This window comes from Olea europaea, chromosome 6, assembly GCF_002742605.1.
Source record: "Olea europaea var. sylvestris chromosome 6, O_europaea_v1, whole genome shotgun sequence".
NCBI classification, from domain to species: Eukaryota; Viridiplantae; Streptophyta; class Magnoliopsida; order Lamiales; family Oleaceae; genus Olea; species Olea europaea.
Window position 1 is genome coordinate 16,017,262 of NC_036242.1, and position 13,746 is coordinate 16,031,007.

At 33.8% G+C, this 13,746-nt stretch overlaps 1 protein-coding gene across 1 annotated transcript; it reads right to left on the reverse strand.

Annotated features, from left to right (window-relative positions):
• Positions 1 to 11,658: 11,658 nt before the first annotated feature.
• LOC111396517 (cysteine-rich repeat secretory protein 38-like) lies at positions 11,659 to 12,918 on the reverse strand. Its single transcript, XM_023022934.1, has 2 exons — positions 12,168 to 12,918; positions 11,659 to 11,969 (listed from the first exon to the last, which is right to left on the reverse strand). The coding sequence occupies exons 1-2, from the start codon at positions 12,901 to 12,903 to the stop codon at positions 11,872 to 11,874; spliced, it is 834 nt and encodes a 277-aa protein (XP_022878702.1). The 5' UTR covers positions 12,904 to 12,918; the 3' UTR covers positions 11,659 to 11,871.
• Positions 12,919 to 13,746: the final 828 nt, after the last annotated feature.

A 13,746-nucleotide genomic window follows, 5' to 3' on the forward strand; every position in this document is an offset into this window, starting at 1 on the left:
TATTCTCATCTGACCCTTGCATAAAAATTGTGAAAATGATAACATGACATGATAATACTAAAAAAATAAAAATAAAAATCATGACAAATATCTTATAGAAATAAAAGATTTAAATTTTTTCCCTTGAATATAGAACATGTAAAATCGTATTAAGCATGAAATGGTATAAATACTCTCCTCCAAACTAATCATTCTTTGGCTCCAAAACATTTTTTTTTTTTTCCCTTGCATAAAAATTGTGAAAATGATAACATGACATGATAATACTAAAAAAATAAAAATAAAAATCATGACAAATATCTTATAGAAATAAAAGATTTAAATTTTTTCCCTTGAATATAGAACATGTAAAATCGTATTAAGCATGAAATGGTATAAATACTCTCCTCCAAACTAATCATTCTTTGGCTCCAAAACATTTTTTTTTTTTAAGCTATGGTTAAAAACTAAACAAACAAATGAATGGAAAATTCTTATCATAAGTTGGTAGCTAAAAACTAAAAGGCTAAAAGACTGTTTAAACCATGCCTTCAGAAGTAAAGAAAAGCAAAAAACTGTTAAAAGCAAATTCAACAAAGTTAAACAGGAGTCTCACTCAAAATCATCTTCTCTGAATCTTCAATATGGCCACAAAGTCTCGTCACCTTAACAGGGAAATTCAAGTCTTGATTTCAAATGCACAAATAAAGTGGATTAAACTAGATTATGTTGGGATTTTTGGTCACCCAACTAAGACAATATGAAAAACCGAACATGATGAGTGTATTTCACTAACACTTTAAATACCATCTAAACTTGATATTTACCTAATTCTTATGAGTTTTAAAGCATTTTAATGTATTTTTTGATATTGTGATATAGGTTGATGAAATTGAAAAATAAGCAAAAGTTGGAAAAATTAGAGAAATGGGCCAAATTGTAATTCGGGGACTAAAATGCAAATAATCAAAAGTTGTGTTAAACCTAGCAATGAAGATCCAAGAGTTCTAGGAGTAAATTGGATGAAGAAAGATGTCAAAGAGAGCAAATTTAGTTAAAATATGATTACAAATCAATTTCCAACCGAAAAGTTATACTCTAGAGTTGTAGTCTCATATTGAGACCCATTTTTGTCATATAAAACGATCAAATTGGAGAATTATGTCTGAAGAAAATTGTAGTCCATTGAGTTATCTTTCCTGTGCATCTCGAATCACCTCAATTGGACAGCGAGAGAAAAAGTTATAATAAAAATATTGAAGGATTTGTAGTCTGCCTTTTCACCGCAGTGCCGCTATAGTGGCGCCAAGGTGCCAGCCATGCAAGAAATGATCTTTTAATGTTTTTGGACTATTTTCTTGGCTCAATTCGACCCTAATTCATCCAAGACCCCAAAACATTATAAATACAACATCAAAAACCTATTTTTGATAGAATTCGAGGGGGGCAAGATTGAAAAAATCAAAAGGAAGCCAGAACAACATCAAGGAAAAAAATTGAAGATATGTCCACAAAACTAGTTTTTTCATCTTCTTTATGTTGTTTATATGAACTGTGTGAATTTCATAGATTACATCATAAACTAAATAATTTATCTAGGGTTTGATGTAGTCAAACTTGAGATTAAGTTTAATGTTATCTTAATTATTTCTTTTGATTTTTCACTTATATTTAATTCTGTCATGAATTTAATACTTTCAATTACTTGATCAATAATTGAATGAATTGATGCTATTCAATTCCGGCACTTGAGAGATGGGAATTTAAACGTGATCATAAGATTGACACAACATAAATTTTATGGGTTTCGAGAGAAAGTATAGGATCCATGAAGCTTATTTCATAAAATAACCATGATTTTGATAAATTCTTGATTTTAAATAGGAATAAAGCTATTGGAATTGGAATCTAGAATTAATTTCTAGTCGACCCTCAAAAGAGGAGAAAGAAATATATTAGGGTTCTTGCTTTTAAATATGGAAAAATTAACTGGAATAATTGAAAATTATTGAATCATAATTGAGAGTTAGGTAAAATCATTCCCTAGGCTTCCTCATCTTGATAATTTGCATTCATCAACTTTGTCACAACAAATCATGTTATACTAGTTTAAAACATTCATTCAACCAATCATTCATCTAAATAAAGTAGAAGTTACATAATTATAGTACTTATTATTACCAAGTAATTTCTATTTTAATTTAGATTTCTTTTGTTTTGCGTCGCTTGTGTTAGGTTTATGATAAGATCGAGCAGCGTTGGTATACTACCTATTGGTCCTAAACCAAAATGAACTTTTAGATTTCCAAGAGGTATTTAGAGACACAATTATGAACCAATGGCGGAACAAGATCCACCAATAGCAAATCAACACAATCAAAATGTTCAACAAAGGGTGATAAGGGACTACATCAGACCAATTGTCAATGAGAAATACTTCGGTATTACACACCCAACAATAGCTGCAAATAATTTCGAACTGAAGCCTGGCTAATCTATATGGTACAGCAAAATCAAGTTAGGGAAGTTCCAACAGAAGACCCAAATGCTCATCTGGGGTCTTTACTGGAAATTTGTGATACAGTCAAAATGAATGTTGTTACTGAAGACTCCATCAGACTCCGTTTATCCTCCTTCTCTTTAAGAGATAAGGCCAAAGCATGGTTCCAGTCTATGTCATATGGATCTATCACAACTTGGAAAGAATTGGATCAGAAATTTCTCACCAAATTCTTTCCTCATTCCAAGGCAACTCAATTGCAGAGTGACATTGGTTAGTTCAAGCTGACTTCGAACCATTCTATGAAGATTGGAAGAGATTCAAAGATCTACTTAAAAGATGCCCCAACGTAGTTATCAAGATTGGATGCAAATCGAACTCTTTTACAATGGGTTGAATGGTCAAACATGGACAGCAGTAGACGCTGCAGCAGGGAGTGCACTGATATCCCAGAGGGCAGATGCTACCTATTCATTACTGGATGAGATAGCTGCTAATAGCTATCAATGGCTAAGTAAGCATTCAAGTGCAAAGCAAGTTGTTGGTCTTTATGAAGTGGATCTCATTACTGCCCTTGCAGCTCAAATGTCATCTCTCACAAATCAAATAGTTGCATTGACATCACAAAGAACTTAGAAGAAATTAGATTCTATCATGGCTGCCTCCACTTCATACGATGCGTCTAAGTTAGAGAAAGAGCAAGTCCAATATGTGAATTGTAAAAACTTCAATCAGGGAGGAAACTACTCAGCAAACTAATACCATTCAGGACTGCAAAACCATGAAAACCTCTCTTATGGTAATAATGCGAATACACTACAACCCCCACCTGTATACAATACTCCGTCATATGAAGGAAAGCCATCACTAGAGGATATATTAGAAACCTTCATTTCAGAGACCATGTCGAGGTTCAACAAAGATGAGTCAAAACTCGAGAACATTGAAATACATATGACCAACTTGGGGACAACAGTGAAGAACTTTAGAGGTACAACTTGGTCTGATAGCAACTGTGATACATTCCTAACAGAAAGGAAAATTTTCCAATATCACAGAGGTTAACCCAATGGAGCACTGTAATGCTATCATCCTAAGGAGTGGTAAAGAAGTCGAAGAAAGCAAGCCTAAAGAGATTGTGGTGCCTACACCAGATCCCATACTTACAGAGAAGAAGTAGATTAAAGAGCAGTAGACTGAAGTAGAGGCAACAAAAGAGATTCATAAGCCTTACTCAATCTCATTTCCAGACAACCCACCTATCTTGAAGCCCAGCTACCATTCCCATAGAGATTCATGAGGAATAAAATTGATGAGTCGTTCGCAAGGTTCCTGGAGGTCTTCAAGAAAATCCATATCAACATTCCTTTTGCAGAACTTTGGCCTATATGCCTAACTATACCAAGTTCTTAAAAGAAGTGATGTCAAAGAAGAGAAAGTTGGAGGAGTTTGAAACAGTTAAGCTAACAGAAGAATGTAGGGCCATTCTCCAGAAGAAGCTCCCTCAGAAATTGAAAGAGTTAGGCAACTTTAACATTCCTTGCAATATTGGTAGTATCACATTTGATAAAAGCACTATGTGACCTTGGAGCTAGCAATAACTTGATGTTTCTATCGATGTTCAAAATGTTGGGTCTTAGAGAAGTGAAGCCCACAGCCCTTTCCTTGCAATTGGCAGGCAAATCAATTACATATCCCGGAGGCATTATTGAAGATATATATTAGTGAAGGTCGATAAGTTCATCTTTTCAGTGGACCTTATGGTGTTGGACATAGAGGAATGTGAGAACTTTCCTGGTTACTGGAAGAGAGTTGATTGATGTACCAGAATGGAAGTTGACATCGCGGGTTTATGGAGAGCAAGTGAACTTCAACATCCAATAAGAAAAGAAAGCCCCATAAAAAGTCAATACATGCCACATGATCCAATTCATCAATGTAGAGAGGGATGAGAAAGGTAAAAAGAAATTTTTCTATGACCCTCTAGAACAACATATGGCTCTCAACTATTCAAGGTCTAATACATTTGCAGATGGAAAATGGACCAATGAAATGGTGGATTATGTCTTAGAGCATAAAACTTCTCTACCTGACAAAAAGGAGATCTACGTGGAAAAGCGTTTGAAACCTTCAAACATTGTCAAACACAAGGAAGTCTTGGACGCTACACCGGAGTTAAAACCATTCAAATCTATTGGCCATGCTGCAATGAAGAAGAATACAAAGCCAAGGGTAAAGTTTAGAAACAAAAGAGAAGTGCCACCTGAAGATTCAATGCAGATACCTTGGTTATGTCAAGCTAATAACGTTAAAGAAGCGCTTCTTGGAAGATAACCGAAGCTTCCATTTTTTATTTATATTGTTTTTTATATTATTTGAGAGTTTATTTAGGAATTTATCAGCCATATCCCATCTCTTCTTAGGTTTTTCAGCAATCAAGATGGTTATTAGATATTTGAGCTAAGTAACTCATGTTTCATTTATTTAATAGCTAAAATTTGATTTTTCAGGAACATGACATTGCGGTGGAGAAAACAAGATAAATCTCAAGTTTGGGGGGGAAAGCTAGAAGAAGCATTCATCAAATTCAATGTCATAGCACCAGACCGTCATTGGCAATTTAGACAAATTAGGTAAGTTCTATTCCTTTCTTTTAATTTCAAATTGGGGACAGTGTATTGTTTAAATTTGGAGGGAGTATATTACAAATTGTCTAGTTGCCTAATTTTTTTTGTGTGCATTTTTTATTTTTATTTTTGTGCATTGTTTTTAAAAGTAAAAAAATAGTAATAATAACTTGTTTTGCATGCTTGTGTAAGTTAGATAGCCTTGTCGACACTGATGTATATTATTGAGAACATGTGTTGGTTTATGAATTATGGATAAGTTATGTGTTTGAATAAATTTTTTGCTTATTTATGTGAAATGAAAAATATTTATGCACGTGAGTTGATTGTAGCGTTGTACATGAGTAGGTTGATTTATGTTTATAGTGACGAAATAGAGAACTTAGTTGTTAAATCCAACTTACCACTAAACATTATTATATCCTTAAACCAAATCTAGAATGTCTGTAGGAAAACTTGGAAATAAATGTGGATTCCATGTATGCTAAGTTTTGTGTGGGCTATCCAAGACCAATAGAATGAAAATTGGGTGAAAACCTTAAGTTAGATGTTGATTTTCGAGAATGAGTACTTAATTATGGGCATTACACTAATCACTGCATAAAAGGGAAAAAACTACGTTGTTGTAAAGCTACCCTCAAAAGATCTCAATGAGGACAACTATAATAATTTCATTACGAAACGTCTCTTCGTAGCCTTTATAACTTGAGTAATTAAACTTGTAAGGGTTTAAAACCTAATGCCCTAAAATCGTCTGATTTTGGAGTCATCGGTCTAAAATTTGCTATAGGGATTATTTAGAAAGCTTAATAGAGAGTTGATCTCACATAAGATTAAAAAAAATACACATATCTGAAAAAGCAAGTTATAAAACAAAAGACTCACCGCATGTGTTGATTAAGCCCCGAACACTTGTTTTAGGGGATTAGATCTTTGATAAGGGATTTGTAACTTAATTGATTCTTAGAGGTTAAAGCAATAAAAAATAAAGAGAATCTCATTTGTTGATATGTTGAATTAGTAAATTCTAACTAAACTAGAGAGGGTAAAGAGTACTGATTTATAAATCCACCTTAGATTAGACCATTGGGGAAAAAAAGCTTGGGGTATGCAAATCCCACGAGCGAAGTAAGGAAATATTTGACTTTCAATGTCGAGAATTGGATCAACTTATTAATATACAATGTTGCACTTGATTCTACACACACACACATTTTGCATTGAGTAGGTGAGAATTTAACTTTTGCATCATAGGCTTGAAGTGGTTCATAAAGTTGACATTATGTTTTCAATCATGAACTATGAAGGCAAACTATCTAACTAAATATATTTTATGTGTTTTCTTTTTCTTAATTTATTTGTGCGTGTGCTTGTTAGTAATTTTCTTCTTAAGTTTAGTGTTTGCTCGAAGACGAGCAAACTATTAAGTTTTGGGATGTTTGATGAGTGTATTTCACTCATACTTTATATACTATCTAAATTTGATATTTAGCCAATTCTTATGACTTTTAGAGCATTTTAATGTGTGTTTTGATTTTGTGATATAGGTTGATGAAATTGAAGAAAATAAGTAAAAATTGGAGAAAGGGGTCAAATTGTAAGAGATTCAAAGTTCAGGGACTAAAATAAAAATAACCAAAAGCTGTTTTAAACCTCCCAATAAAGATCCGAGAGTGCTAGGAGTCAATTGGATGAAGAAAGATGTCAAAGGAGTCAAATTTAGTCAAAATATGATCACAAGTCAATTTTCAACCGAAAAGTTATGCTTCAGAGTTTTAATCTCATAATGAGACCCATATTCATCGTAGCAAACGATCAAATTGGAAAATGATTTATGAAGCAAAGTTGTAGCCCTTTGAATTGTCTTCCCATCACATCTTGAATCACCTCAATCAAACATCGAGAGAAAAGGTTATGAAAATAATATTGAAGGATGTGCAGTCTATCTTTTCACCTCGCAATGCCGGCAATCTAAAAAATCAATAGAATTCAAGTTCGACACTCGAGAGAATGGAATTTAGGTATGATCATAAGATTAACACAACATAGATTTTATGGGTTTCGAGAGAAAGTATAAGATCTATGAAGCTTACTCCATAAAAGAACCAAAACTTTGATAAATTCTTGATTTTAATTCGGAATAGAGATATTTGAGTTGGAATCTAGAAGTAATTTTTAGCCAACACTCGAGAAAGAAGAGAGAAATATATTAGAGTTCTTGCTTTTAAATATAGAAAAGTTAACTAGAATAATTGGAAATCTTTGAATCATAATTGAGAGTTAGATGAAATCATTCCATTGGCTTCCTCATCTTGATAATGTGCATTCATCAACTTTGTCACAACAAATCATGTTATACTAGTTTAAAACATTCATTCAACCAATAATTCATCTAAATAAAATTGAAGTTACATAATTATACTACTTAGTAAAAATTGAATTACAATACTCGTGGGTTTAACATCCTTCTTTACTATATTATAAAATTTGATACCGTACTCTTGCTGTATAAATCACGTTGTAGAAAACATATAACAATACAAATAGCACAAAAATCTGTAAACTCAACACACAAAAATGGTCACCTAGTTCGACAAAGCCTACTCTGGGAGCGCAGAGGTAAAAGCCTGTCATTATGTGCAAGAACCTCTCAAGAAAGAATAAAAGTTTGGAATACAACAAAGAGACCACCGACTCAACAATAGATCATCGATCTTTCAAAAGTCTCACAATAATTTATGCCTAATCGACACAAGACCCAAACACAAGTGTAGTATCACCCTTTACAGTTCAATACCGACCAAAAAAGCCCCAAAACATTTCGGTCAGGGCAATATATACAACCAACACTACAATCAGAATCTACAGTAGACCGAAGGCCATAAAACAAGGCCAAGATCTAATATACACAAGTTAACCATAGGTCTTATTTAAAAAGATGAAGTATATGAAAAGATCCAAAATCGCAAAGACCGAGAGAGAAAACCAAGTGAGTGATAATGAAAACCATTGAACCTATCCAATGGCCCACCAAGAGTCAAAAATAATATGGATCTAATCCACACCCGTTGATTTAGGTCAACTATCCAAATTTTTCTTCAACAAACACAGATCCATGTGAAAAAAATCAGCCAGTGGGTAAGTGCCAAGTGGACAGTACCCTTAAAGAAACGCTTCTTCACTTACAAAAGCGTACGTTGGTTTTGGAAACACATTTTACGGATTAGATAGAATTAATAATGAATAATAGTCTAATGCATTCTAAGACTAAATTTAGTAATTTACTAAACCTGTTTGAATTATTCTCTTAACTGGGCATTTCAAGTTTCGCTAAATTATCTTGTCCTGTAATAGCAAGGAAATTGTGTTGCAAATTCATCTTTTCTTGAACTACAAAATCTACATACAATCCAATGTAGATTTCATTTTCAGCCTGAATCCTGAAATTTTAAGTCATCGATTAACAGACCCACAAATAAAGACGCTTGTTTTCAAATTCTGTAGATACATTGAAAAATATTCACATCGCCCTTTACCAAGATTCTTCAAAACATGTTTTTCTTCTTGTCTTACTCTGTGTAATCCGTTAATATTCATGATGTTGCTCATCCAGATCCTCTCTTCCAGCTTTGCGATACGGCTAACTTCTCCACTAATAGCCCATATCAGGCTAATCTTTATAGGGTCTACAATCTTTATCTGTGTTCTAAAGCTTTGTTTATTCAAGTATGATGCTGTAGTGTTTCTTTGGTTAGTTGAATGTTACTGGAAACCTTCCCTTGGATAACAGTAAAAATGTTTCAGACCCTAAACGATTTAGATTTGCTGGGAATGATACTTTAAATAAACTTACCAAAATTGCGGCTATTGATCCTTCTGCTGATATGCAGTCCCATGAGGAGGAGACCCTTCGAGGAAAACTGAACGAATAGTACTGATATATATGCCTTTGTGCAGTCGACTAAAGATTTGTCCCCAAATGATTGCCTAGAGAGCTTGGAGACCGCAATAACTGAAATTTTGGATCTATATTATTCTCGAGGAACAAGACTTCCTAGTTGTAGCTGTTTTTTAAGGTTTGAGCTATACAATTTTGTTGAAGAGAAAAGTGAATTTAATAATCCACAGACAGACGAGAATGTTGTACCAAGCAAGCTTATCATTTCACTGAATATCCAAGTTTGCAGTTTTGTTTTTCTTGTACCAGTTCTTGAATAAGCTGTATACAGGGCATTCATTCAAGAAATGGATTATTCCAGTCCTTTCAATTGGATCAGTAAGTGTAGATCTTATCAATTTAAACGTATAATTTTCTGAATAATCCACAGACAGACGAGAATGTTGTACCAAGCAAGCTTATCATTTCACTGAATTTCCAAGTTTGCAGTTTTGTTTTTCTTGTACCAGTTCTTGAATAAGCTGTATACAGGGCATTCATTCAAGAAATGGATTATTCCAGTCCTTTCAATTGGATCAGTAAGTGTAGATCTTATCAATTTAAACGTATAATTTTCTGATACATGGTTTCACCTTTTCCAACTATTTTAATTTTTATTCTAGGGGAAATCGCAATTTCAGGTGATCAAACAACTTACCAATGGGATAACAACTTCGAATTTTGGAACCATAGTTCTAGAGGAGTAACGGACAATTTGGATCCAAAGGAATACCCATTTATTGAGATCAACACCATTAAAGAGGCTACTAATAACTTCTCTGATACAAAGAAGCTCGGAGAAGGCATCTTTAAGGTTACTACTTTTGAAAATGATACTAAATATCTTAAAACCATTACTATCTATCATCATGTGCCAAACATATGGTTCATATGAAAGTATTTCACAGGGTGATTGATGCTTTTTTAGGGTGTACTCGCTAATGGAGAGGAAATAGCAGTTAAGAGGCTCTCAACCAACTTTGACCAAAGTTCAGATGAATTCATCAATGAAGTATTTCACTTTCGCTACTTACGTCCAGAGCATCACCTCGGCAACTTATCTTCAGAGCATCATCTTTATCTAAAGGTCCACACATTATATGAATATTCATATCTGAAATTAGGGAACTGTTGTGGTACTATTATCTTAGTATTATTACATTATTATTGCTAGCACATGCATTATACATTTCAACTAGTACGCATGCCATGACATTATTTTCATGCAGCTAGTACATATGTCGTGCTATCTATATTTTCATTTCATTATCAACAACATATCATCTGCTATGATACATGATAGATTCTCTGCATATTCTATCTTGGAGAAATTTAATATTATTTATGCTATCGTCATTAGTATTAGGAGGGGTCGAATGGATCCCAATTTACATTATATATGTGCAGTGGAGATATTATGTTATGTTGTAGGTTGGTTTAGTCCATATTACAATGGAGATATTGTTGAAATTTTGACAAATTATATATGATATCAATCTTTCGAGGCAATCCATAAGCCCTCACTTGTTTGGGCTCGCATAGATATTTTTGAAACAGTTCGCAAGTCCTCATATATTGGAATGATTTATATTCTCAAGGTAATTCATAAGTACTCACCTACTTAGATTGATAAATATTTTTAGGCAGCTCTTAAATCTTCACTTGTTGGAGCAGTTTTATATTTCTGAGACAATGCGTAAAACTCGACATATTTGACCACTTATATTTCAAAGTTTAACCTGAACATAAATGTACGACTCTAACTTGGAAGATTATTGTTATATCCGTAAATTACATGGCATGCGCGTGATGGAGGGAGTCCCACGTTGGCCAACTCGACATTTTAATTTTAATTTGATTGGGCCTATTAAATCAAAATACCTTATCTTGGGCTTGGAACTTGGCCCATTTCTACTTCTCCTATACATATGTAAATTCATTTTTCACCAAAGGGATGAAAATATCTAACCCAGGCCAAATCCCTTAATCCCCTCTCTTGCATTCATAATATTATCTCTCGTTCAACTGTTGATTTGATCGTTGGAGTGCAAACGATTGCTGGACCTTTTTCTCGTTCGGTAGCCTTTGCCTCCGAACATGATGCTCCAATGTGCAGGTCATGTGTATGTGGAGGAGGTGTGACCGAAATTCTATTGACGTATTTTTTATGGTCAACAGTACCAATTATGAACAAATGTGCCAAAAACAACAACTTGTTCTTCAGTGATGTCCCCAGGGAAATGGCAAAGCTAAGTGTACCAGGAGTGAAGACTGGACGCAACGGAGAGGTGAGGAAAAGAAGCGATATATACAACAATTAAGGCACAGAAATTGGGTTTTAGCACTCGTCAATTTAAAATTGAAAATTAGTACTTTGTTTCCAATTTCTTCTACTGATTCTCAACCATCTGATGATAATCTAAAGATGATTTTGGATTGATTTGTTTTGATATGTTAATCTTGATTTTCTATGAATAATAATAATGTTGGCAAAGAGATGGTATGTTTTAGTTTCCCAATGAAGTCTTGTATCCTAAATTAAACGTTTCAATAGATCACCTCACTTGTAAACCGTTTCTCTTGTTCTCTCCAATTGATATCATTAACATTACTAGGAAAGAAAGTTCGACTGTTATTGATAATACTACAAAAAGAAAAAGCAGACATGTATGAAATCTGTGCTAAATCTAGTCATGTACAACTTGACATGAATTGATTCTGACTAAGCCAAGAATCTAAAACGCAGCTTATAATTAATTTGAACAAATAAATAAGAGTTGGAGTAATGATTCTTATTTTTCTATCTTTAGGAGGAGATATTGAATAGCTTAGAGGAACATTACGAATGCCATTGTAATAGTGATAATTCCAACTTCAAGTCTTCCGGTCCAACGTCTATGACCTGCATTCAGGGGTGGCTCTAAACCTGTCAGCCAACAATATTACAAATTCCATTATTTAAATTTAGTCTTCAACAAGAATACCCTTCTAGACAAATCGTATAATATAATATGATAGTACGATTGACGAACATTTTTTTTTTTTTAAAGAAATAAAGTATTGCATAATCTACGTTATTAGCTATAACAGAAAGAGAAGCCAATAAATAAAGCACTTGTCTCACCGGCATTTTTAGGGGTCGAGAAGTTGAAATAGAATCGATAATCACTATACCACATGCTACAACCCAATCCGTAAGCCTCCCATTCCCTTCTATGGCCCCCTAAACTCGTCAACAGATAGTCCAAACATTTTCCACAATCGGACCTGCTCAAGTCTCTAGTGCATTGTGCCATGCCGTATCTCTTCCCACTGCGTCCAACATCTAATTCCGACACTGCAAACATTAGAGGCTCTTTGGGAGTTCCGGACACGAGTGTCCCCATCATTGCCAGCCCTTTTGAAGCCACAAATGGATCGTCCACATCAGTATCATCATATGTAGCCATTGCAGATTTTTCCCAAACTCCAAAGAAACTTTGATTTGAATATCGAAGAAAGCACCATTTTTGCCATATTGTTGCACTTTTACTTCTGTCACAGTGCTCTGCTGCCAACTTGAACGACTCTTGTGTGCAATTGGCACAATTTGGTACAGAAACGTCGCCTCTACATTGAATTAGGCCAAAAATCTTGTCGGATTTTTCCCCAGCCGTGTCTGTGTAAAAGCCATTGTGAAGATTCACGTTTCGCTCCAGGGCATTAAATACACTGTTCAGATTGTGCTGCACTGCATTATTCCAGGTAGAATTATCCTTTCCAGCCATGCACATAGAACCTCTATCACCATTACTATAATCAGCATAGCTAAGACTACACAAAAACAAGAATGCTATTAGTATCAATTGGCAAGACTCCATTTCTTTAGATCTCTAATTGACAGGATGGAATTAATAGATACAAGACAAATGAAGATAAGATAATTATAAATCAAACATTATAGGAATTTAATATTGAGTTTACGTGTTAAATGAGAGTTGACTTGAAGATTATTTTGACATTTTCAAATGACAAAGTCAGTCAAAATCAATATAATTTTTGGAGTACTCTTTCTAACTAGTTAAGTAATTGAAATCTTATCACATTTCATAAATCATAATTAATTCGTAAAAGTCATACATTGTCTCCACTATTTTTTAATGCTGCAAACAAACATTTGAACAAAGCATTCAGAGTGGAGACTTAAGAGTTATATAGAATTAGACATCATCGTTCTGCAACGCGTTTTGAACTATTTCAAATCAAAATATTTTAATTTCCAATTTCATTGGAGTCCAATGGAGTAATGTATGATAAGAATCATACTCTTTTAATCAAAGAACTATTTCAATGATTCCCATGTTTGTATTTCGAAAGGAAAGGGATCCAGATGATTGGAATGAATTATCTAGAAGAAGGAAATCAAATTAGGGCCACCCTTAATGAACATTAATCTATGATTCTATCCCTTGTAATCCCCTAAATTTCAGCTAAGTTTATTCAATCATTTGATTTTGGCTAATCAGATGGCAATCATCCAGAATTTTGAATAGGATCATCAAATAAACAAAATCCGACAACATGGTGCCATTTTTTATACAGGTAACAGATTCATCTCATCAAGAAACAGCAAAATGTCCATCCTACTACTATGATATGGAAATTCACTAACTTAATTAAAAATGTCATAGTGGTTAGTGGTAAAACATCCTAATCTAGTGAAC